The sequence below is a fragment of the Mustela putorius genome, unplaced genomic scaffold, assembly GCF_011764305.1.
Source record: "Mustela putorius furo isolate JIRA1106 unplaced genomic scaffold, ASM1176430v1.1 tig00000827_pilon_pilon_pilon, whole genome shotgun sequence".
Classification (NCBI taxonomy): domain Eukaryota; kingdom Metazoa; phylum Chordata; class Mammalia; order Carnivora; family Mustelidae; genus Mustela; species Mustela putorius.
In genome coordinates this window covers 1,365,149-1,387,410 of record NW_025421489.1, presented here as the reverse complement: position 1 = coordinate 1,387,410, position 22,262 = coordinate 1,365,149, and the positions used below count along the sequence as shown (strand labels likewise).

At 39.6% G+C, this 22,262-nt stretch overlaps 1 protein-coding gene across 1 annotated transcript in view; it reads left to right on the top strand.

The window, feature by feature from the left end:
• The window catches only part of MYO3A (myosin IIIA), a 232,753-nt gene that overhangs the window by 33,488 nt on the left and 177,003 nt on the right, over positions 1–22,262 (top strand). The window contains exons 5-6 of the mRNA XM_004757631.3: positions 6,090–6,194; positions 6,760–6,859. Coding sequence (XP_004757688.1) covers positions 6,090–6,194; positions 6,760–6,859 — 205 coding nt within the window. The remainder of the gene's footprint in view (positions 1–6,089; positions 6,195–6,759; positions 6,860–22,262) is intronic.

Here is a 22,262-nt window from a genome sequence, read left to right as displayed (position 1 = left end):
TGGGAGGTTGGGGTACCAGGTGGTGGGTATTATAGAGGGCACAGATTGCATGGAGCAGTGGGTGTGGTACAAAAACAATGAATACTGTTATGCTGAAAATAAGTAAAAAAAATAAAATAAATAAAATTTATTGTTTTTACTTTTCTTTATATGAAAGAAAGGTATTTTGTGCTAGTTGAGCAAAAGCATATTTCACCAAGAGCATATTTGAAATAACAGTAATTCTCAGTGAGGTTTTGAGAATTCATGGTGCTGTTTCATTTCGATCATCTTTAGGAATAGTTCAACCACACATTAATTTGTGGTTTATTGACATTTGGCACCTATAGTCTGTTTCATAATTTCCATGTTTATTATATTTGCCCTCTTCCCCTGTTGGGCTTTCATTTCAACCTACTTTCTTAAACCTTCATTCAGAAGACTCTTTTCTATCCTAGAGACTAAACCACAGCAGCCAGAGAAACAAACTTTGCTATTCTCTGTACAAAACATGAGTAGGAGGCATTGGGCAGGGTCTAAGAAGAGGGAATCATCCACATCTTCAATTCCTCTTGGCCAAGGTCCACACAAAGCCTCATGCAGTAATTTCCCCTACCAGCAGACATGGCCCTAGTCAAGCAGAGAACCAGCATAGATTCCACGAGAGGGAGGATTTTCAATTTAAAAATATTTCATCATTTGTGATTTTCTCTGTCATTAACCTCTTAAAAAAACGACTATTTGGAGGCAGCTTTTTTTCTTCAGCATAAGTAATCAAAAAAAAAAAATAAATAAATAAAATGAATCAACGAGTAAGTGGGCAAAATGTCTGTGCCTCAAGCTATGTAAAATGGGAATTTTATGACTTCAAAGGGCAGGCATCTAGATTTACACACTCTAACTTTTGGAGCTATAAATACTAGAAGATATAATATCTGAGGTACTTATCCTTTGCAAAGTAGGTACACAAAAGAAAAAGGCATTTTCCCCTTTCTCTTTGTTTCCCACCTGAACACTACTCCCCGACGAATGAGACCTCCTGATAAAAATATCACACATCAGAGTCTCTGTACTTTGGGGAAGTTCTGTCTCTGATTTCATTGTTGCTTTCCATCCCTTTGCAATTTTATGTTTTGTTTTGTTTTTTGTCTCTTTTCTTCCTGGTTTCTAAACAGGAGTTATTTTTGGTCTTTGTACTTTAATCTCTCTTTCCCTGGGAGGGTAGTGTTTAGGATCTTGGGAAGATCCTAAAGGATGAGGCCCAGGTGAACATTGAAAACAGACTAGATGCTCCCATGGAAGGGTACTTATAGAAGGTCCATGCTAAGCAGTGGTAAGGGACTAGTTCTGTCCCTCATCAAGAAGTGTTCAAGACTCTCAACTTGAGGTAGACCGTCAATAGCTGTCATAGGGTCATGCATGTAATAGACACCAAATATTTTTAGTTCAAGTGCACTCTCTAACCAGGCACTAATTATTTAATGAAACCCTGGAAAAGCAATGATGGTATGCAAATGGTTAAATTTGGCTTGGATTTTTAATAAAACCTAAGTATCAGAAACTAGGTATTTCAAAAGCCACAGTATTTGGATATTTATTTTAAATAATACTTCTGAAAACAAGTTGCACGTATATTATTAATAATCACAATATATAGCAAACAATACAGTAAAAGATATAAAAGGAAAAAATAAAGCTTCTGTTATCTCAAATTCATATTATCTAGAAGTAAAACACGAATATCTGGTTTTCATAATTTATTTATTCTCTTTAATTTACTCTAGTCCTTCCACATATTAAATTCAAATAATGTTTTGGAGTTTTCTTTTTCTTTTTGATCTATAATTTAAGGATTTTAGTGGGCTTTTAAAATCCTCTCCACTTTAGTAGTTTTCTTTTCTTTCCTTTTTTTTTTTAACTTTTAGTCATTGATTGGTAATTGGTCATTTTTAAAAAAAATTTTGGTCATTCTATCTTCATATGGTTAAAATTTCAACCAATCAATGATCATTCTTTTTCAAATGTTGTATGAAATAATTATATAACAATTAATTTATTGTGTTACTCAAATTATTTATAGTCCTGTCTTTGAGAAGCTGATTCTGAATTTCATCTAGAAGAGTACATGTGCAGGAAGAGCCCAGAATTTTTTGGAAAGATAATAAGAGATGGCTTATTTGATAAACCAACTGTTAAACAAGCTTTAAAACAGGCTTTAAAACAAGTTGATACTTCACAAGAACAGAGAAATCAGAGGAATTTCATAGATAATCTAGAGAAAGGCCCAGGCATTCACTGGAATCCAGTGTATAGCAATGGTGACATCTCATACAGTAGCAGACTGTCTGTTAGAAACAAACTAAATATTACACATTTAAAACCCTGGAAGTGAGGGCCACCTGGATGGCTTGGTCAGTTGAGATTCCTACTCTTGATTTCAGCTCAAGCGTCAATTTCACGTAGGGCGTGGAACCTGCTTAAGATTCCTTTTCTCCCTCTCCCTCTGCCCCTCCCCTGCTCACTCTCTCTGAAATAAATCTTTAAAGAAATGAAATAAATTAATAAGTAAAATACTGTAAGTGAATTAAAGATCAAAATATGTTAAAAGACATAAAATCATAAAAAGAAAACACAGAAATGTTGTAATGATCTTAGTTTAGGAAAAAGCCTTTCTTCTAAGCATGACCAAGTAAAATAGGGAACATTAAGAAAAAAGTAGATAAATTTGAATCCGCCTCTCCCCAAAGTACACTTCTGAATTGCAGAAGACACCGTAACCAAAGTCAGTACACCAGAACAGCAGGAGAAAACTTGTCAACATCTTCAAGGGAAGATTCTAGCCTATCTTTAAATCTTTTTCTTTTTTCCCTTCCAACTTGATGTTATCAGTCCATCTATGGTATTCCACAGTACTTGCTCATTATTATTTTCCCATGTAAATAATATATTGTCCCCATGTAAATAATATAATTTTCCCATGTAATAATTCAAGACTTAACATATAGTCTTGATAACTGTTATTTAATCTCTTTAATGCAGAGTTTTTCAGTCTTGGGCTGTCAGTTTTAGCTCAAATGATTGTGGATCGTTCTTAACAATATGCATTTAAGGTATATTACACCACTAGTGGGAATGCAGAATGGGATAGTTACTTTGACAAATAGTTTGGATGATGCTTAGAAGGTTAAACATATGACTCATAGGACTCAACAGTCCCCTGTCCTAGGTACTTACCCCAAGAGAAATGAAAAGTATATTCATGTAAGGACCTGTATGCAACGTTTACAATGGTTTGGGTCATAATGGCCCCAAATTAGAAATACCTCAAATGTCTTTCAGTTAGTGAATAAATAAACTGTGGCTTATCTATTCAGTGGAATATTCAGCATCAAAAAGGGAATGAATGGTGGTGCACTTGGATGGCTCAGATGGTTAAGCATTGTATTCTTGATTTTGGCTTTGGTCATGGTCTCTCGGTCATGAGACTGAGCCCCACATCAGGCTGGGCACTCAGTGTGGAGTCTGCTTGAGAATCTCTCCCCCCACCGCTGCCGTTCTCCCTGCTCATGCTCTTTCACACTCCTCTCTCTAAAACAAACAAACGAAAAAGGAATGAGCATTAAAACATTAGGAAAGAAATATTCTTTTCTAGAATATACCATATTCTAGAAAATTCTTTAAAAATTTCTAGAAAAGAAATATTCAATAGAGATGAATTTTAGATGCATTAGGTAAAGTCAAAGAAACCAGACTCAATGGGCTTCAACCTTATGACTCAGTTTCTATGACAGTCTTGTAAAGGCGATGTCATGGGGACAGAAAACAGATTAGTGGTTTCCAAGGGCTGGGTAGGGGTTTGACTACAAAGAAACACAAGGAAGATTTTTATGTCCTGAATTTGTTCTGCATCTTGATTGTGGTAGCGGTTAGATGATAAATGCCCTTGTCAAAACTCAGAATTTCAATTAAATTGGGTTAAATTTATTTTATGTAAATTATATCTCAATATACCTCATTTTAAAAAACAAAGTGAGAATTTATTACAAAAATATCCTGTATTCTAACCTTGACTCAATAGGAAAAACAACTGTTTGGAATAAAAGTTGACTAGAGAAATTAAATTTTAAACTGCTCAGTGTGAATTACAAGGTTACATTAGTTCTTCCTGTATTTCATTTTTTATTTCATTTCCTGCACATTCTTTAGGGTTCCTTTATCCGCCCCCACCCCTGCAACATTCCAGCTAGTTCCTCTTGTGTTAACATAATAATCAGCCCCAGAAGATGCAGCCAAAAAGAAGCCACACTTTGGAGAAATTGGAAAGGAAATTTAGTTTCTCCATAGTGATTTTTAGATATTTTTAAACCGGCCCTAAAATTTGGTACTTTTTCTTTTCTTTTCTTCTTTCTTTCTTTCTTCTGAGAGAGGGAGAACAAGCAAGGGAGAGGCAGAAGGAGAGAGAGACAGAGAATCTTAAGGTTCCACACCCAACACAGAGCCTCTTGCAGGGCTTGATCTCATGACCCCAAGATCATGACCTGTGTTGAAATCAAGAGTTAGACACTTAGCCAACTGAGCCACCCCAGCACCCCTAAAACTTGATTCTTTGAAAGTGCCATGCAATTGAAAGAATTTTGAGTTTCTTTTCAATTTTGAGTAATTTTTTGAGCCAGTCATGCCAGGCCACAATGGGGGCAGTGTGACGCTGTTCTCCGCTGCCTAGACAGCAAGGGTCTTCTGTTTGTCCCACAAAACATTGTTCCCCTTCCTGATGCAAAAGAAAATTCAAGTTTGGGAATGCTCCTGAGCTGAAAGAAGTTTTCTTTGAATTAGAAAGACATGAGCTGCAAATTGGCTAAGTGTGAAGGCTCCATTCTAGAATCAGACTGTCCAAGTGCCTCTCTTAGCTCTGTCACTACTGCATGATCTTTTGCGAGTTACTTTATCATTTTGTGTCTCACTTTCCCAATCTTTAATACAGAGATGATTATACCCTACTTAGGGAGAGATGAGTTATAGAGAGAACTCATGTGAATGGATTAGAAATGTCCCTGGCACAAAGTATGCATTCAACACATCTGAACTATGAATACCTAATCCATAATGTATCAGAAGTGTCGGGCATCCAATAAAATCGAATTACCATGTTATGAAAAAGTTGGGGAGAAAATGTGTTCAGTATTTCAAACTAGGATGCCAGGGGTTTACGATGTCCTCTGACCTATTTTCTCTGCCTCTATTTAGGTTAGAGAGTCAGGGAAATTATGGCTTTTAGCTCCCAGGCACTGGTGGGTAACAAAGGTCAGGGTCAGACCATGGACCAGAGCCCCAGAGGAGAATCAGGGCAGAAGGTAGAGGCTAAAGGGTCAGAGATTAAAAGATCAAGTACTCAATGGGGTCCAAGCTTCACTGGGATCATTTAGCTAATTTTCGCCCCTCTTGTATTACAGGACTAATACTGGTGCTTCTCTGTTCTGCAAATCTGAAGGTCTTTTGAAAGTTTTCTGTGTACCTAGCTATGGAGAACCTTCATATGAAAAATCCTTTACTGTGGTCTTCCCTTTTGTTTTTTCACTTAGATTCTCCTACCTTTGTGGGGTGGGGTGGGAGGAAACTAAAGAGCCTGAGAAGCATGGAATTTAAAAGAGTTACCTCAAATGTTATTTGTAGTCCTTATTTTAATGCATTCTGAAATTTTGCCATAAAGGGGGTCATGTTTTTAATGAATGTATATACAAAATAGTATATAGCCTTGTATTGAGGTCTTTTTGCACTATTAATGAAACAATCAGAAATCAAAACTACCTTTTTATTAAAGCCCTAGATCCTAAAATTGGGGACTAATTTGTGGAATCATAATTATTCTCCTTGAATTTAAAAATCAAGCCCAGGGCTTCTCTAAAAAGTAACTCACATGAAAACTGTTTTCTAATAATTAATTGCACGTTAGTACAGTTTACACGTTCATTTTTGAAGCCATAAAGATGATGAGAGTAATCATTTGAAACAAAACATAGAGACAGTTTCAAAACAATGTTTTCAGAAAACCTTTTAGAGCAAGTACTTAAAATGTCATATCCATTTTAATATCTTGGAATATTCCTTTATAGCTGTGCAATGGAGGATCAGTAGCTGATCTTGTGAAGGGATTTCTGAAGAGGGGCCAAAGAATGAGTGAACCCATAATTGCCTATATTTTACATGAAGCTCTATTGGTAAGGCAATTTAAATTGGTCATACATTAATTATGAGGCAGTCTTCGTTCAATAAAAAACGTGGATCCTAATTTTAGAAAAATATCACTGCATTAGTATTGATTGATGCAAGAGTATGGGCAGAATCTGAAATGTTTGGCATTACTACTTCCTTGTTTTATTAGAAACCTACCTTCCTTACATGTTAGCAGAACCCTGAATTCTGATGGCCTGCCTATACTTCCAAGAGTGATTGTGATGAAGGCAGATACTGTGTATTTTTTACTAATTGGTTTTTATTTGCCATTATTTAAAAATAAATATACAGAATGTTTTGTTTATTGAGATCAACACATTTTTAATGAAGTATTTGATAAGAGTTAAGGAAGAGGGTGCTCTAGTTTATGAATTTTTATAAACTCCACAGCAGAAATGAGGTAGTTTGATTTGACTTATTCATTGCAAAACATTTTAAGACTGAGTGTTAATTTTGACATGTATTTCCGATTGATTTTGCACAAATGCCACCCTCTGAAAAATGTTGTTTGATGCTTTCTTTAAAAGTCTTATTTTTCCCACCCCTTAGGGACTTCAGCATTTGCATAACAACAAAACCATCCACCGTGATGTCAAAGGAAATAACATTCTGTTGACCACTGAAGGTGGAGTCAAACTCGTAGACTTTGGTAAGTGTGGCTGAAAATGGGTGAGTTTTCTGTAAAATTGAGTAGTTACGATAAAGATTTGGTCATTTTCCATGAGCCTCGCTTTCTAGGCATTGAAAGTGGAGAAAAAAACAGTATCTCACTGGGGTAGGAAAGTGCAGAGATTTTTTTGTGAATTTGGTCAGTGAGAGATTCCCAGAAGAAAGGGTGACTCTTCAAGCCAGCGGGCTTGTGCCTGTAACCGTAATACCACAGTAGCAGTCAGCGTGGTCAATGGTCTAAAATCGACAGCCCCCCAAATGATTACACTAGGTCTGTGTGGTAGTCCATGGCCCTTATTAGGTGCTTTACAAATGGGCATGGGTCCAAATGCAACATTTTGAGGCAAGAGGGGTAACCTTCAAAGGTCTCTAGGAAAATTGTTTCCATCCTAAGGAGGCACGGGGAGAGGTGGTCTCTTTCTTTCTCGGGTCTTGTCTGTCTTGCTGCCACACGTGAACGTGCTGCAGCCATCTTGCTCCATCCATCTTGTTCCGTCCTGAGCTGCTCCGTCCCGAGAGGACAGCTGTCCTGGGAGAGGCAGAGCTGAGAGGCAGGAAGAACAAGGGTCCTCCATGGTAGAATTGAGCCACCGAATCAACAGATTCTGGCACCTGCCCTAACTCTGGACCTTTTGTCACATGGGAAAATACATTTCCGTATTTACTAAGCCAGATGGGTTTCTGTGTCATAGCCGAAGGACAAACACATCAGTTGTCCCCTGTTCATCTGGGTGGTTACTTAGTGATGTGACCGTGTCCTTCCACAACTCCTCCCATTGGATTCCTGTGAGCGCACTGCTCCCAAGACGGTGGGCCGCATGATTCTAGAACATCTCTGTGTCGAGTGGCCTTCAGTCACCTTTCCCTTACTCTGACTGGGGAAGGTGTTCCTCTTGGTGCTTCTTTACTCTTGATATTCCTCCCATTTTGTGATTATCTCATAGGATTTTCATTATCTATTAGGTCCTTTTCCTTTGATAAAAATACTTAGGAATGTAGACAGACAAGGTCTTTCAGAAGTAGCGTTTCGTCTTATTCTATTTTGTAGACCTAATGCTTTGGGTGTAGTAGTTCAGGGAGTAATAGTTGAGTGAATGAATATTACTTCAGTTTGTATTTTGCAAACAAGCTTAAGGAAGGTGGAAGCTAGTTGAGTTTAATATTTGAGTGTGTAGCTCCCTGTTCATCTGGCTAATCCCAGAATGAACTTCAGAGCACCTAGAGAGGAGCCGTTGAATCGCATGTCCTTCAAACAGCCATGCATGTTGTACCTTCCTTCCCCCCCCCCCCAATTGAGCTTTTGAAAACTGCTGAGCAAAAGTGAGCTTGACAGTGAATTTCTGATGAACAGCTGGGATGCAGCTAGTCTACGTTGCTGGTTGAGCTCAGAGCTGTGTGTTTGAACAGTCTGGCTGGGTTAGGATACTAACAGCAACTTGTGCCCGAAGTGGAAAAGAACAACAAAACGCTTTACCTTGCTTCATAGGAAGGGTCATTCTCTTCAGTCATGCAAGAAAACCTGGTAAACCAAGTAGCTTTGAGAAATGCACCTCCTTGGGACACCCTCCAAAGTAGCCGAGATTAAAATCATATACCTAAATAATTAATAATGTGACCTTTTATGTGATACCTTTGTAAATAATTGTAAGTTGGGAAACTAACACAGGGAGGGCTTTGGTTCTGGATGAACTGAGTTACAGACTTTATTTTCAGCAACAGTTAGAAAAGAGGGCCAGTCACCTATTCCATGTGTTCACCGCACCAAATATGAAAATGCTATTATTTGCAGATAAGATAATGCTTATATTTCTATTCTCCGCGGTAACAGGACTTGGATTCAGCTTGCCTAAAACCATTGGTTGATTTCCAAAGGAATTAAAACCTGGTGCGGGAGGAGTTGCAAGCCTAGTGAAACTCCTCAAGGGCAGAAGGGGCCAGATGTGATAAGCCACAACCGGCAGAATTACGCTGAAAACCGATGTCCTCATGTAACGTTGAAATCAAAGGTTCAGGGAAGGCTGCAGCTAGGAGTAAAGCATTTTAGGATACCTTTTATTTGCATTTCTCACCTCACAAAATCAACAGTGAGCTCGTTATTGGCTCCCAAAGGACTGTGCCCAGATGCTGCCAGTCCTTGGAATGTCCCAGTGGAGCTCCACCACCTCAGCCATCCCCAGAAATCTGCTTCATATATGGAGTTTCTTCTCTTCGAAAAAGTCACCAGTCTGGTTTCGTGGCTTAAGTCAGAAATCTTAGGCTCATTTGAGTCTTCTTTCCTCTTCGCCTCCCACATCTACAACTAGTCCAAAGCTCTGTCTATTACATGTGTCCCCAGACTCCACTCCTCTGGCTTCTCTCTAGTCCTGGCCATCATCTCCTACCTGACCTCCTCCGCTTTACTTCCCTAAATGCCCAACGTCCAGTCTTTCTCCCTTCCCTCCAGTCCATTCTCGGCACTATAACCTGGGGAGACCCTTTTGGAAAGTGTAGCTGATCCTGGCCCGGTCTTGCTCAGTATTCTGGTCATTGCCTTCCACCAGCCCTTGCATAGGCCTTTGCCTTATGATTGTCTGAGTAGCAAGACCCGGCTAACTCTTGAGAAAAGTCTGTCTGAATTGTTTTGTCTTGTCTTTAGCATACAGGGGAAATTGTCAGGGATACCCCAAAGTGTTCCACCCAAGCGAGAACAGAAAGAAGAGGGGAACCCTTTCCAGTTCTAGGGAGATTGTGGAAAGATGAAACAGAGAAAGAGGCAGGAGAGTGAGATGAGATTTATAAAAGTGAAGCTGACAGCAAGGGCAGGAAGAGGTTCTCACCCACACACTCCCCACCATTGTCATCCACGTTCCAGAGAGGACACTGCAGACTGGAGCCAGCAATGTCCTTGTCATTTACACCTGGACCTGTAAAGTGGTTTAGTAGAAGTGCTCACGTTGAGCTTCCCCAAACCCTTCCCTTAGTGTCCAGAAGCCCAAAAGTCACTGAGGATCTGGGAAGTTCCTAGAGGGGTCGCTCAGCGTGGGCAGTGAGGCGCAGAGCAGATCGCCTGGGCTGGTCTGAACAGCAGGCATAGCCAGACCGCGAAGTGTTCTCAGCTACCCCTGAAGCCTGTGAGTGAGCCTGAGTCTGCCAGGGAGGCCCAGGGAGCCCCGCCTACATGCAGAGAGTGGACCACAAGCTCAGCTGATGCCAGCATGAGCGAGGGAGGCCAGTAGGGCACCTGACAGCTGGGCAGACACACGGGTATTTGGTCCCCATGGCTAGTGACCGTCCACACCCAAGGACCCTTCCTCATCCTGTGCACACGGTCCCATCTTCAGGAGGGAGGAAGGAGTAGCGATGCCATCAGAGAGGCAGACCAGACAGTTTTATCCAAGGGAGACTGGATTCTGTCTGAAAGGACTTTATAGGTTTATTAGATCTGACTAAGGTTTCCTGCCCTCCCTGCCAGCAGGTAGAGGCATAAAGAGAGGCCACAGCAGAGGCAAATGGAAGAAACTCCAGTTGCTCTGGGTGTTGTAGTGCAGTGTTATTAAGTGTTGTGACCGGTTACAGACATGATGGGTTCCTTGCCTAGAAACACCTCACTTCACCCCTCCACCCAGCTGACTTCTGTTTGCCTGGCGGAGTACCCCGAACACTCCACACTCTGCTTAGCCAACAGTTGTCACACTTGATTGTACTCATATGTTTAATGTGACCACCTTCCCTGCTAAGCTGTCGGCTTCATGGTGCCATGGTCTCTGGTCTAGCACTTGGTCCCCAGAGCCAAACATGGTCCCAACACCTTGAAAGTGTTCAGTAAATACTTTCAAATGAATGAATGAAGGAGAGGCAGAATTTTCCACAGGATCTCAAAATGCTCATCTATAAATAGGAAAAAGAATATTCTCTACCTCAGATGGTTGATTGCTGTGAAAAGTAAATTGCATGATCCGGGTAAACTACTTAGTATAATTATTGACATTTTATCGTTGTAAAAACTTGAGCTATTACCATTATCATGAATTCGAGTTCTCCCTTAATACCTAGCTCAGTGCTGTGCACTCAGTATGTACTTGATAAATAGTAACTAAATTTTTTTAAGTAGTTGCTAAATATTGAAAATATGAGTTCCCCAAATAGCTTCTTTCTGTTTCAAAAATAAAAAGTAGTCCTTTGCTAGAATAAATTTGGTATTGTTTTAAGTATTTTAAGTATTATATTAAGCTACTTAATTATACTAAAAGTACGATTCAGTTGACTAATGCTCCTTATGAATACAGCCTTTAAGAAACCTTTTTTGTTGTTGCTCAATGGATATGTTTTTATAGAAATCCCCCAGACACCTCAGAAAGTAAAAAGACAAGGGAGCTTGTAAATGTTTATTAATGAAATACATTAGCAGTCACTGGTATGTAATCAATCAATAAATAATATGACCTCCCAGGAGGCTAACCCCTTTAGGCAAATAGACTGATGTCTGGAAAAGCAGTCCTTATCTGGACAGGAAAATGAAAGAGAGACTGAATTTGAAGGGCAGTTCCCAGTTCTCATTTCAATGATTTCTCTCTGGGGAACTTCATTTCTAATAGGATAGTTAACATTTCAATACAAAAGTACAGAATGTACTTCATGTGATTTATTTAGACACTGTTCTTATGACAGAATATTTTATGACTTTAAATCTCTTATTACCCACATGCCCAATTTTAGACCAAATCCCCCATGAGTAATGTAGGTCAAAGTGAAGTTGTGATTTATTTATTAATAACCCACTTCTAGCATCCAGTGAGGCAGTGGTACCTGAACTTAAAAACTGTGAAGTTCCTTCCATTCTTCCCAAACAATTCAGAATAAAAGAGTTGGGGGAGGGTGGTGGTGAGCACGCAGAGGAGCGTGGGGTGAGCTCACCATGTGGTTTGGGCCTGAAGGGGATGAGAAAGGCATCCATGCCGGGCGGGGGGTGGTAGCCGTGCTTGGCATGGAGTGTTGAGCCCCCACGTGGGGCCAGGAGAGCATCTGTCTGGAGAGATGGTGATGACCCCACATCAGGCTGTCAGAGCCGAAGCTAGATATGAAGGATATCTGTGTAGGGGGTCAAGATGGAGACAAGAGATTGTTACATGAAGGGGAATTAATACCATCAGGAAATATAATAAGAACAAGGGGAGCCAGGTTTCTTAATGTTGTAGAAAAGAATTACAAATATGGAAAGGAAGAAAACTGAATCCCCAGGGATGTTAGGGCTTGGAATCACAGGTATCAGTGTGAACTCATGGCTTTCAAAATACAGAGACAAATATAAAATAAATATAAAAATAAATATGATAGCATGTGTGTGCAGGATGGGCATGTATGGGTGCATGTGTACATATTATTTAGCTCTTTCCACTAAGAGGACTAGCTAACATTGATGCCCTAAGAGCAAAGCCATCAAGCACCTAGCTCTTGTTTTTTTAAATATAATTCTTAACCAAGAGGAAGCCAGGATTCTTGGCTATTATGACAGGATAGGAACAGGATGAACCTGGAACTTAATGTGCTGAAAAAAAGGAAATATTAAAAGAATGATGGAGACATATCAAAAGGACATGAAGCCAAATTAAAGGAATTCTCACTGAGCAAATCTGGGAAAATTTGAGCCGCAAAAGAGTAATGATAGTAATGATGGTCACCCATTGAATAAAACAGATATCTATTAATCCATAACTGCATACTTATATCTATAAATAAATGAATGGAAAGAAACTTATCCTTGCAGAAGAATGCCAACTAATAAACACGGAAGGAATAATGAAGTTTTTTAAATTATCATTTGGCAATCATCACAGTAATAATAAATTCATCCCCAAACTTCAGTGGGTCCTAAACTAGTGTGTTAAGTTTTGACTAGAAATAGGCTATTTACATAGTCTTAAAATATTTCAAAATATACATAATTACAAAGGAAAACCAGAAACTTCACAGAAGGGGCACGTGGTGGCTCAGACGGTTAAGCATTTGCCTGCAGCTCAGGTCATGATCCCAGGGTCCTGGGATCCAGCCCCACGTCAGGCTCTCTGCCTGCTGCTCCCTCTGCTTGTGTGTGTACTCTCTCTGTCAAAGAAGTAAGTAAAATCTTAAAAAGAAAGGAAGGGAGGGAAGGACGCAGGGTGAAAGAAAGAGAGAGAAAGAAAGAAAGAAACTTTACAGGACAAAACTTAATCAGTTGATCAGCATGAACACAGCCAGGAATGGGGCAAGTGACAGTCACCTCCCATCTGCTAGGATGCAATAGGATGACCTCAGTGTCACTTCCATGATATTGCCACCAGAAATACACTCATGAGGGAATATCGGATAAATCCAAATTCAGGAACATTCTGCAAAGTGTCACAGTCATACAATTCAAGGACAGATTAAAGAACTCCTCCAGATCAAAGGAAGCTAAATGCACATGGTAGCTAAATGTGAAACATGATCCTAGATTGGATCCTTTTGTTGTAAAAACAGACGCATGTGGAACAACTGATGAATTTTGAATAGGGTCTGTAGATTAGATGGTAGAAATATATCAGTGCTCATCTCCTGACGTTGTTAGTCGTACAGTTGGTATGTAGGGGAATGTCCTTGTTTGCAGCTGTCACACACTAAAGTCTATGGGGGGTAAAGGGACATCCTGTGGCCTACTTACTTTTCAGTGGCAAAGGAAAGAAGTTATTTGTACCCCTCTGGCTAACTTTTCTCTAAGGTTGAAATTATATCAAAAACCTTTTCAAACTATGGAATAGAGTTGGAGATTTACTATTGAAGTAGAAAGATGTTTATATATATGTCTAAAGATATTATATATATATGTCTATGTGTGTATATACATGTGTGTGTATTGGTAGCTGGGTGTTATGAATCTTGAAAATGTGAGATTTAGTGCTTTATAGGAAGAAATAATGGGGAAAATGAGGGAAAAGAACCATTTTTAAAAGTTGGCAGAGCTTTAGAATTTTCATTCTTATACAAAAACCCAATATTTCACTCAGCTAGAATTTATTTTTGTACTTTGGGGAGGTGACCTTTATTTGAAGGAAATGACATTTGTAATTCCTTCGTTATCTACGGCAGAACCGTGACTAAATGGGCTATTTGTTTTATGGCTTTGTGGTTCCAGCTGAACCTATAGGCTTACGTATTCCAAACTGAACATTTTCCAAAGCTGAATTAAGTTATTTAACATCATAGGTAATGTTATATGTCTCAGTCAAGGGTCTTGTAGTTGTAGGGACAGAAAAACCAAACGAGCTCCCCAAAAGTAAGACACAAAGGACAAGATAGGAAGAACAGGGCTCAGAGGATTGGAACCGACAGAAGAATGGAAAGCAAGAACCACAACCACTTGCTGTCTCTTGCTTTCTCACTGGAGAAACCAAATCTCTTCTCTCTTTTCTCTCTGGGTGTCTCCAGACCAGCCTCTGGAGTTTTCATGTTGCCCATCAAGGCTACTTGAAAGAGTAGTCTCAGCCTTCTCAGCCTCTGTGGCCTCTGGGTCCAATGGCAATAGGTAACCTGGCCTGGATTTTTAGCACCCCAAGCAAAAGGAGTTTGAAATAGAAGAAGGAGCTCAGCTGGACAAGCTGGGTCAGGTACTCTCCTTTGATTCAGTTAATCATGACCAGGGAGTGGGCTGACATGGCACAAGCAAGCCTCCCTGAGCCATCCTATTTTGCAAGTAGCTGTGAAAAAAGAAAGATTTTTTTAAAAGAGGGTTATGGAAAAGGAAAGACAAAGATATTTTCTAAATATTCTAGATAACTTGTTTTCTTATGGATGTGCAGGGCCCTATATTCCAAGAGATGGTCAAAATTTTAGTTTTTAATTGTTGAAGTTAAATTACATGAAGTATACCAAAAAATTCTGTTATGAAATCAAGAATAGATTTCCGATGTTTTGAAAGAGTTTTTATTTGGTAACAGAGAAAACTTTATATCTAGGGACTTACGTATAAAACAATCTACTTACCTCAATGCAGCTGTAGACATTTTAATACGAGTATCAGGTATGCCTCTCTTGTAGTAATAGTAAAGTCTGATGACTTTAGGTGAATCAAAGAGGACTTTTCTTATATTTTTTTAAGAATCACCCATCCCTCCCTCCCTTCCTCTGTCCTTTCTCTCTCTCTCTCCTTTTCTTTCTTTCTTTTTTTCTTTATTTCTTCTTTTGAGACAGAGGGGAGGGGCAGAGGGAGCAGGAGAGGGAGCACCATAAGCTGGGCATGCCTGACTTGGGGCTTGACCTCACAACCCTGAAATCATGACCTGAGCAGAAATCAAGAGTCTGATACTTAACCAACAGCCATACAGGCAGCCCCAGTTTTTATTACTATAAAATAATTGTTTCAGACTAAAATTATATGATCTTAATCTGTAATTCTAAAATTCCAATTCCTGAAAAGCTTTAAGCAAAAAGACTTTTATGGTGGAACAGATGACAGGACAATGGGAGAGGTAAATGGGAATAAAAGGAATGAAAAAATAAGAAGGGATCAGTGGTCATAGTGCACCATACTTAAGGAGTATTCTATAGACAGGTGACCCTTGAACAGCACAGTTGACCCTTGAGCAGCACAGGTTTGAACGTATGGATCCACTTATACATGTGTTATTTGTAATCCAGTATAGTAATGTGATTGTATTTCTCTTCTTTTTAAAAAATATTTTATTTATTTCTTTGAGAAAGAGCACAAGCAGGAGGAGCAGAGGGAGAAGGAGAGAGAGAATTTCCATCAGGCTCCACGCTCAGTGCAGAGCTGACATGGGGCTCGATCCTAAGACCCTGTGATCATGACCTGAGCTAAAACCAAGAGTCAGTCACTTAACCAAGTGAGCCAGCCAGGCACCCCTGTGATTGTCTTAATAACATTTCCTTTCTCCAGCTTACTCTGTCATACAAAGACAGTATATAACATATATGACATACAAAATATGTGGCAATTGACTGTTTATGTTATTGGTAAGTTTTCAGGTCAACAGCAGGCTATTAGCAGTTAAGTTTTTGGTGAGTCAAAAGTTATATGCATATTTTTGACTGTGTGTGGGGGTTGGCAATCCTAGGCCCCACATTATTCAAGGGTCGACTGTACTCAACTCTCTGTAACAGGTTCAATGTTATGCATCTGTATACATGCACAAAGTCATATGGAATCAAATGCACAGCTCAAAGTGCACGGTTTATTTGTTCAAAGCCAAGGAGTTGGCAGTGAGCAGGGTAATCTTGATGTCTTTAGAGAAAGTACTACACAATCTCCATTACACAGTGTGAGCAGAGTATTAAAAAAAGGGAAAGATCCAGTGCCAGGTAGACTGGAGAGAGGACAGATTTCCAAGGGAAATCACATTAGTATGGATAGGAGTAGTGGTTGCACAGAATCACTTACCTTGTGTCATCTCTAGACTTGCTAAAAGCTAAAGCTGGAGATAACCTTGAACGTCATTGAGTATATTAAGTATAAGAATGCCAGGAGGTTTTGATATCCCTTATATGCAAAACATTATGTGAATATGAATTTCCTAATGAGAAAGTATAAAGCTTTCACAAAACTCACTAAGCAGTTTGTGACCCCCAAAATCATAAAGAGTCATTGACTTACCCCACTCTCCTGAACTAACAATGACAAAACAGAAGCCTGAGCCTACCATGAGATGGATCTGAGTGGAACCTCGTTGCTCACCTGACCTCTGTTAAGTCCCTACTCTGACTGGTAGAGCACAGTGATATTTGGGGTCTCCTGGAACTGGTGTCAATTCAGATCTAGTCTCTAGAAATCCTGCAAAAGTCTGATTATTTCCTTTTCCCCAGCGCACAGACACCCTGGTAAAAGGCCATTGGTCCCTTTGGAGAAGGCTAGGAGGCAGTTTAACAGTGTACATTTTCGGCAATATACTTGGGTCCCTGTCTCAAGGGGTGACCTCCCCTTCAAGAGGTTCTGGGTCTGTAAACCAGCTCAAATTTTGGGACTGATGGAGGGCCACGACTGTTTTGATGATTCAAGTGAGACCTTTGTTCATTTAACATAGAACTATTTTGCTTGTTCGGATTAACAAATTTAGTAGGCTTCCCATCTATTTCACTTTTCGTAACAGCAAGGTCAACTAGGCAACAGCACAGGTCTCTGCAATTCAGAGACTTCTGGTCAGGACTGCTTTGGCCCTGCAACCATTATGGTAACTGTGCCCACCTTGTGCTTGGCCACTGAGGACCACCAGCTGGCCCCTGCCACTCTATGATCCAATTACTCCCACTGCACTTAGCTTTCCTAATTCAGTGGCAGCAGCTCCTAATGTAAGTTTTTAGCCTACACGGAAGAGTGGTAATAGAGCTCTCAAGGATGCTGGGGCTCCCCTCAAAAATGGGTTTCTCACAGTTATGTTGAAAGGCATCCTCTGGATGCTCCCTTGTTGGGTAAGTAGGTCTGAAGTGAAGAATCCACTCTTAACATTCCAGTCTTCCTAAGTCTTTGAATCTCTTCCTCTAGAGTAAACCAGTATGGTTCTGGCATTTCAAGATCATTTACTAGGTTAACTTTTTCGTCCATGTCCGAGCCAACCAGCCAACACTTTCTGACTTTCTAAGCTGCAATATTAAATGCAAAGTCTCTGCTTAGTGGGTCTATCAGGAAGTTCAGCCTGATCCAAGTTATTCCTTCCTCCATCATCCCCCACCCTTAATAAGGAGATTCTAGGTTTGGCTTTCACTAATCTCAACTCTTTATCAACTGGAGAGAAGGGTCTCTTTCAGGGCAGACATAGAAGTTTTCAGGTCGTTATGCAGCACTGGAGCTGGGAATTTGAATCTCTGAGTCTTCTTTTTTCTTTTTTCTCCTCACTTTATCCAGCGACATTAGTAGAAACCAGCCAATGCCATTATATTCATTACTTTGTCAAAATGCCCAGCAATACCACCCTGAACCATGCCTCTTGTAAGTGTTTGATTAGAAGTATCCAGTGCTGGTATTTTGTGTACCTCTATCACCACATCATATCCCAGACTCATCTTTAAGATTCTGTTCCTCTATGAACTATTTTCCGTACCAAAATCTGTATCAGCCAGAGTGCTCCAGGGAAACAGAATCAACAAACTATGGTGGGTGGGGGTGAAGGGTGGAGAGGAGACTGACTTATATTAAGGAAATTGTTCATGTGACTGTGAAAGCTTGGTGACTCCAAAATGTGATGTCAAGCTGGCAGGCTGAAGACCCAGGGAAAAGTTACAGTTTGAGTCCAAAGGTAGGCTGCTGGCAGAAGTCCTTCTTACCCAGTAGAGGTCAGTCTCTGTTCTGTTAAGGCCCTTCACTTACTGACCGAGGTTTATCCATGGTATGGAGGATAATCTGCTTAATTCACAGTTAATTTCATCCAGAACATACGTCACAGAAACATCCGGAGTAATGGTTGACAAATATTTGGATACTGACGGGAGCAAAACCCTTGCGTCCCGCCAGGAGGTCGCACGTGTAAAGAAGAGATAGAGAGATGGATATGATGTAACTCACTTGATCTTTATTGGGACGAGGTTCGCACCGCTGTCGCGGTCTGATCACGGTCCCGCCGGAGAAGGAGATGTCGCCTCACAATCTAGACAGAGAGGTCACCGCAGAAGTTGGGACTGAGAGCCAGCGAGTGGTTGGCCAGATGGAGCTGTCGGTAGCACCGGCGATGATGTCCTCCCGACAGGGAACTCGCTTTGTCTCAGTCCAACCCGATGCCTCTTTATATACTGTGCTAAGTCTCCTTCATAAACACAGTACATCACTTGTTTTTCTTACGCTTACATACCAAAAACATACACACGTCGTAAACATGTCTTGGTTTACAATATTTCGCACAAGTCAAAAAAAAAATTTACAACTTGTTACTCCGTGCTAATCTTATCACTACACGCATATGGTCTAGGCTTATTTGCTATGTGGTTAGTTTGTATTTTGTTCCTTTTGCCTGTTTACATTTAGTAGGGGTTCGTACCTACTACATATTATTTATTTATTTATTCATTTATTTATTACACTTTATTTATTAAAGGTTCATACTCACTGCAGATACCATGCCTAGATTCATCTTCATTCTATCTTAACTTTATCAACAAAATGAGGATATTTAATGGTATAATAAATTAGAAGGCCTCTTCTTGTTGAAAAAATATCCATATTTTTAGAATTTCAATTCTCATTCCTGCAGTATTTTATTTTTAGCAACAACAACAAAATCCCATGCTCTTCCCTTTGTCCTCTTTAGATGTCAGGGGTTTTGCTGTATGGTTATAGCAAATCAAGTTTCCTGAAGTTGTCTGGTCTGTTGAAACCACTTTGGAAACCACATATTTCATGTTTCTTCTGACTCCCTAAGGCTCTCAGAGATCTCTTGACACGTTTTTTTCTCCCTAGAAGAAACACTTAGACAATAGGGAACGGAGATCGCTGTACAGTAATCAAACAGCCAGGAAGCCTTGTTGGAAGGGCCTAAAACAGCATGAAAATTTCAATATAATCAAAGCAAAGGGCTTAAGAATCATTAACATACACCTCTTTAATGTTCCTGAGGCTTTGACTTTCAGTGGATCATTGTTCTCTCTTCTAGCCTGTTTTCTGTTCAGCCCTAGTTCCCTCTGGCCTCTTGTTCCTTCCAATAGCCTCTCACTATCCCAACTTTCTGCCTGGAATTTTCCAACCTTTTAGCATCTTATCCCTTGAGATGCTTACATAACTGTTTACTTTGGTGACTTAGTCCATTATTTCCTCTCTGGACAAGATGATTGTCCTAATCTTCTTTACTTCCTAGGCCTCCTGAACTCATAATTTGGATTCCTGTTGCCTTTTAAAGTAATTTATGGCAGTCGTTTTTAATAGAATCTTGCATTTTTCTACCTTCTTAGCTACTTTTCTTGAGAGAATTCATACCAATTAAAAATGCCATTTGTCCTTAAGAAACTTACTTTTCTCTTCAGCTGAAGTTTACTAAGCTGAAAACGAACACGTTAGACTTTATGACCCGATAAGTTGCCTTCTAGCTTCAAAGCTATTTGGTTGTGTTGGTAAAGTGATGTTGGGGTTTAAGAAAGATTACAAAAACATTCAACACACACATGAAATTTGGCAAAGGTCTTCTCTTATTTTTAACGTTAGTATCATTCAATATTATCAGACTCAAGTGTTAGTTTCCCTTTTAAGATTTTATTTATTTTTTGAGAGAGATATTTGAGAGAGAGAGAGAAAGCACACAAGCAAGGGGAGGGACAGAGGGAGAGGGAGAAGCAGAATCCCTGCTAGGCAGGGAGCCTGATGCAGGGCTCAGTCCCAGAACCCCAAGATCATGACCTGAGCTGAAGGCACATGCTTAACCAATTGAGCCTCCCAGGTGCCCCGACCCACAGGTCTACCTAGTGGCATTGTTGCTTTTTCACTTTCTTGAGACTTTTTGTTTTTCTTCTTCACATTCTGGGCTACAGTTTTCTTATTTATGGTTTTACAGTATCTTTTTCCTGTATGGGAATCAGGTGTAAAACATTCTTTGTGCAGGATCCCAAAAGCCACTTAATGATATGTGAGACCCCAAGGACACTAATTCATTAGCCCACATTCTGAGCAGTGGTCTTTGAAGGGGGAGTCAATGCCAGCATGCTTACAAGACATCATGGGGGTGCAGAAAAAATACCCATACTAATTATGACACAGTCATAATACAGTTATTATTTAATCTCATCCTTTAAAATTATCTTCATGTGCTTCAGAATGCATAAGTTAATATAATAGTAAATATATGGAGAATATCTGTAGCCATATCTACATTTGTATGTTTGCTTATGAGTTTCTTCTTCTTTGGGATGTGTGATTAAAGAGTTTGGAGGCCAAACGCTGTCCTAGAAAAATTTTAGTCTCATAGCAGCATATAAATGTAATATATCATATCATATCAATCATATCATATCATATCATATCATATCAATACTATGAGACTAATATCACTTCTAAAACCTAATAACTCGTAGACTTTGTAAACCTATTATTGACTATTACTCTTATTAATTTGCTCCTTTGTGTGTAAAATCATTTGGGTCTTATATTAGCTAGAGTTCCTTGCTTGTGAGCAACAGAAACTAACTCTGACCAGCTGAGGCAAGGATACTGAAAACAACACCGACAGGCTTACAAAGTCAAGGGAGAAGAAGCTGGGCCATCTGGCCTCCTAGGAAGGGCCATGGCAGCCCTTGTCCTCAGGGGCAGCGTCACTTGGACCTTCGAGCCCTGCCATTGGATGACTCTGCTCTAGTTACTTCCTCCCTAAGAGTCCACTCCACTCAAGATTCACATTTCCAAGAAAAAGAATCTGAATGGACTACCTTAGGTCACATATCACACCCTAAAAAACCTTTTTCTAGTATCTTTCCACATGTGTTTACTTCCTGTGGAGTGTGGCAGGAAGGTCCTTTCCACACATCCATGGTTATAAATTCAGACACCAGGACATGACTGCTTGCTGAGAAATGTCAACCCTAGTGATGTAATCTTTTCTTCATATTCAAAAAGAGAATAAATATATCACATGATTACTCTAAAAGGTCATTTTCCTGCCTGGAGCAAATCTTCTGATTTTTTTTTTTATTACTTGGTTGTGGTGGTTTTTTTTTTTCTTTCCCTTTACATTTCAGTTAAATGACATTTGAATTTTTAAACTTTCTTTAAGAAATTGAGACAAACATGTGCAACAGGATCAAGTAAAATGTAAATTTAGATAGATAGATACCTTAGAATAAATCTCAGTAAATGTAGAATCAGTTTTAAATTGAATCGATTTTAACATCCATTTGCAGGGCACCCGGGGGGCTCAGTTGGTTAAGCATCTGACTTCGGCTCTGGTCCTGTTCCCAGGGTTCCAGGATCAGAATACATCTGGCTCGATGCTCAGCAGGGCATTTGCTTGTCCCTTTCACTCTGCCCCTCGCACTGCTCTCTCTTTCTCTCTCTCTCTCAAATAAATAAAATCTCAAAAAAAAAAAAATCCATGTGCTTTTCCCACTTATGTAAATAAATTACAATATTTTGATGGTCTCATAAAATCTGAGCTTAATCACTTCTTTTAATTTATAGAAAAAGACAATATGAAATGTTTAGATTTAAATTTAATTTTTCTAAAGGTTAAAATGCCTGGAGTAGAGGTGGAGGTAGGGGGTGTATTCTGGAGAAATATGCTGTTAAGCAATGATGCTCTTTCTTCAGGGAGACTGTTAGAAAATATTTAAGAGACAATCTTCATGCACAGATTAGATCATCTCCCTTGAATTTGAAAAATTATTTAGTGAGGATATTTTTTTCTGTCGAAAGATTAACTTTTTCAAAGACCGAATTTGAAGGCCATAGATGAAAGTTCTGTTTGGGACAG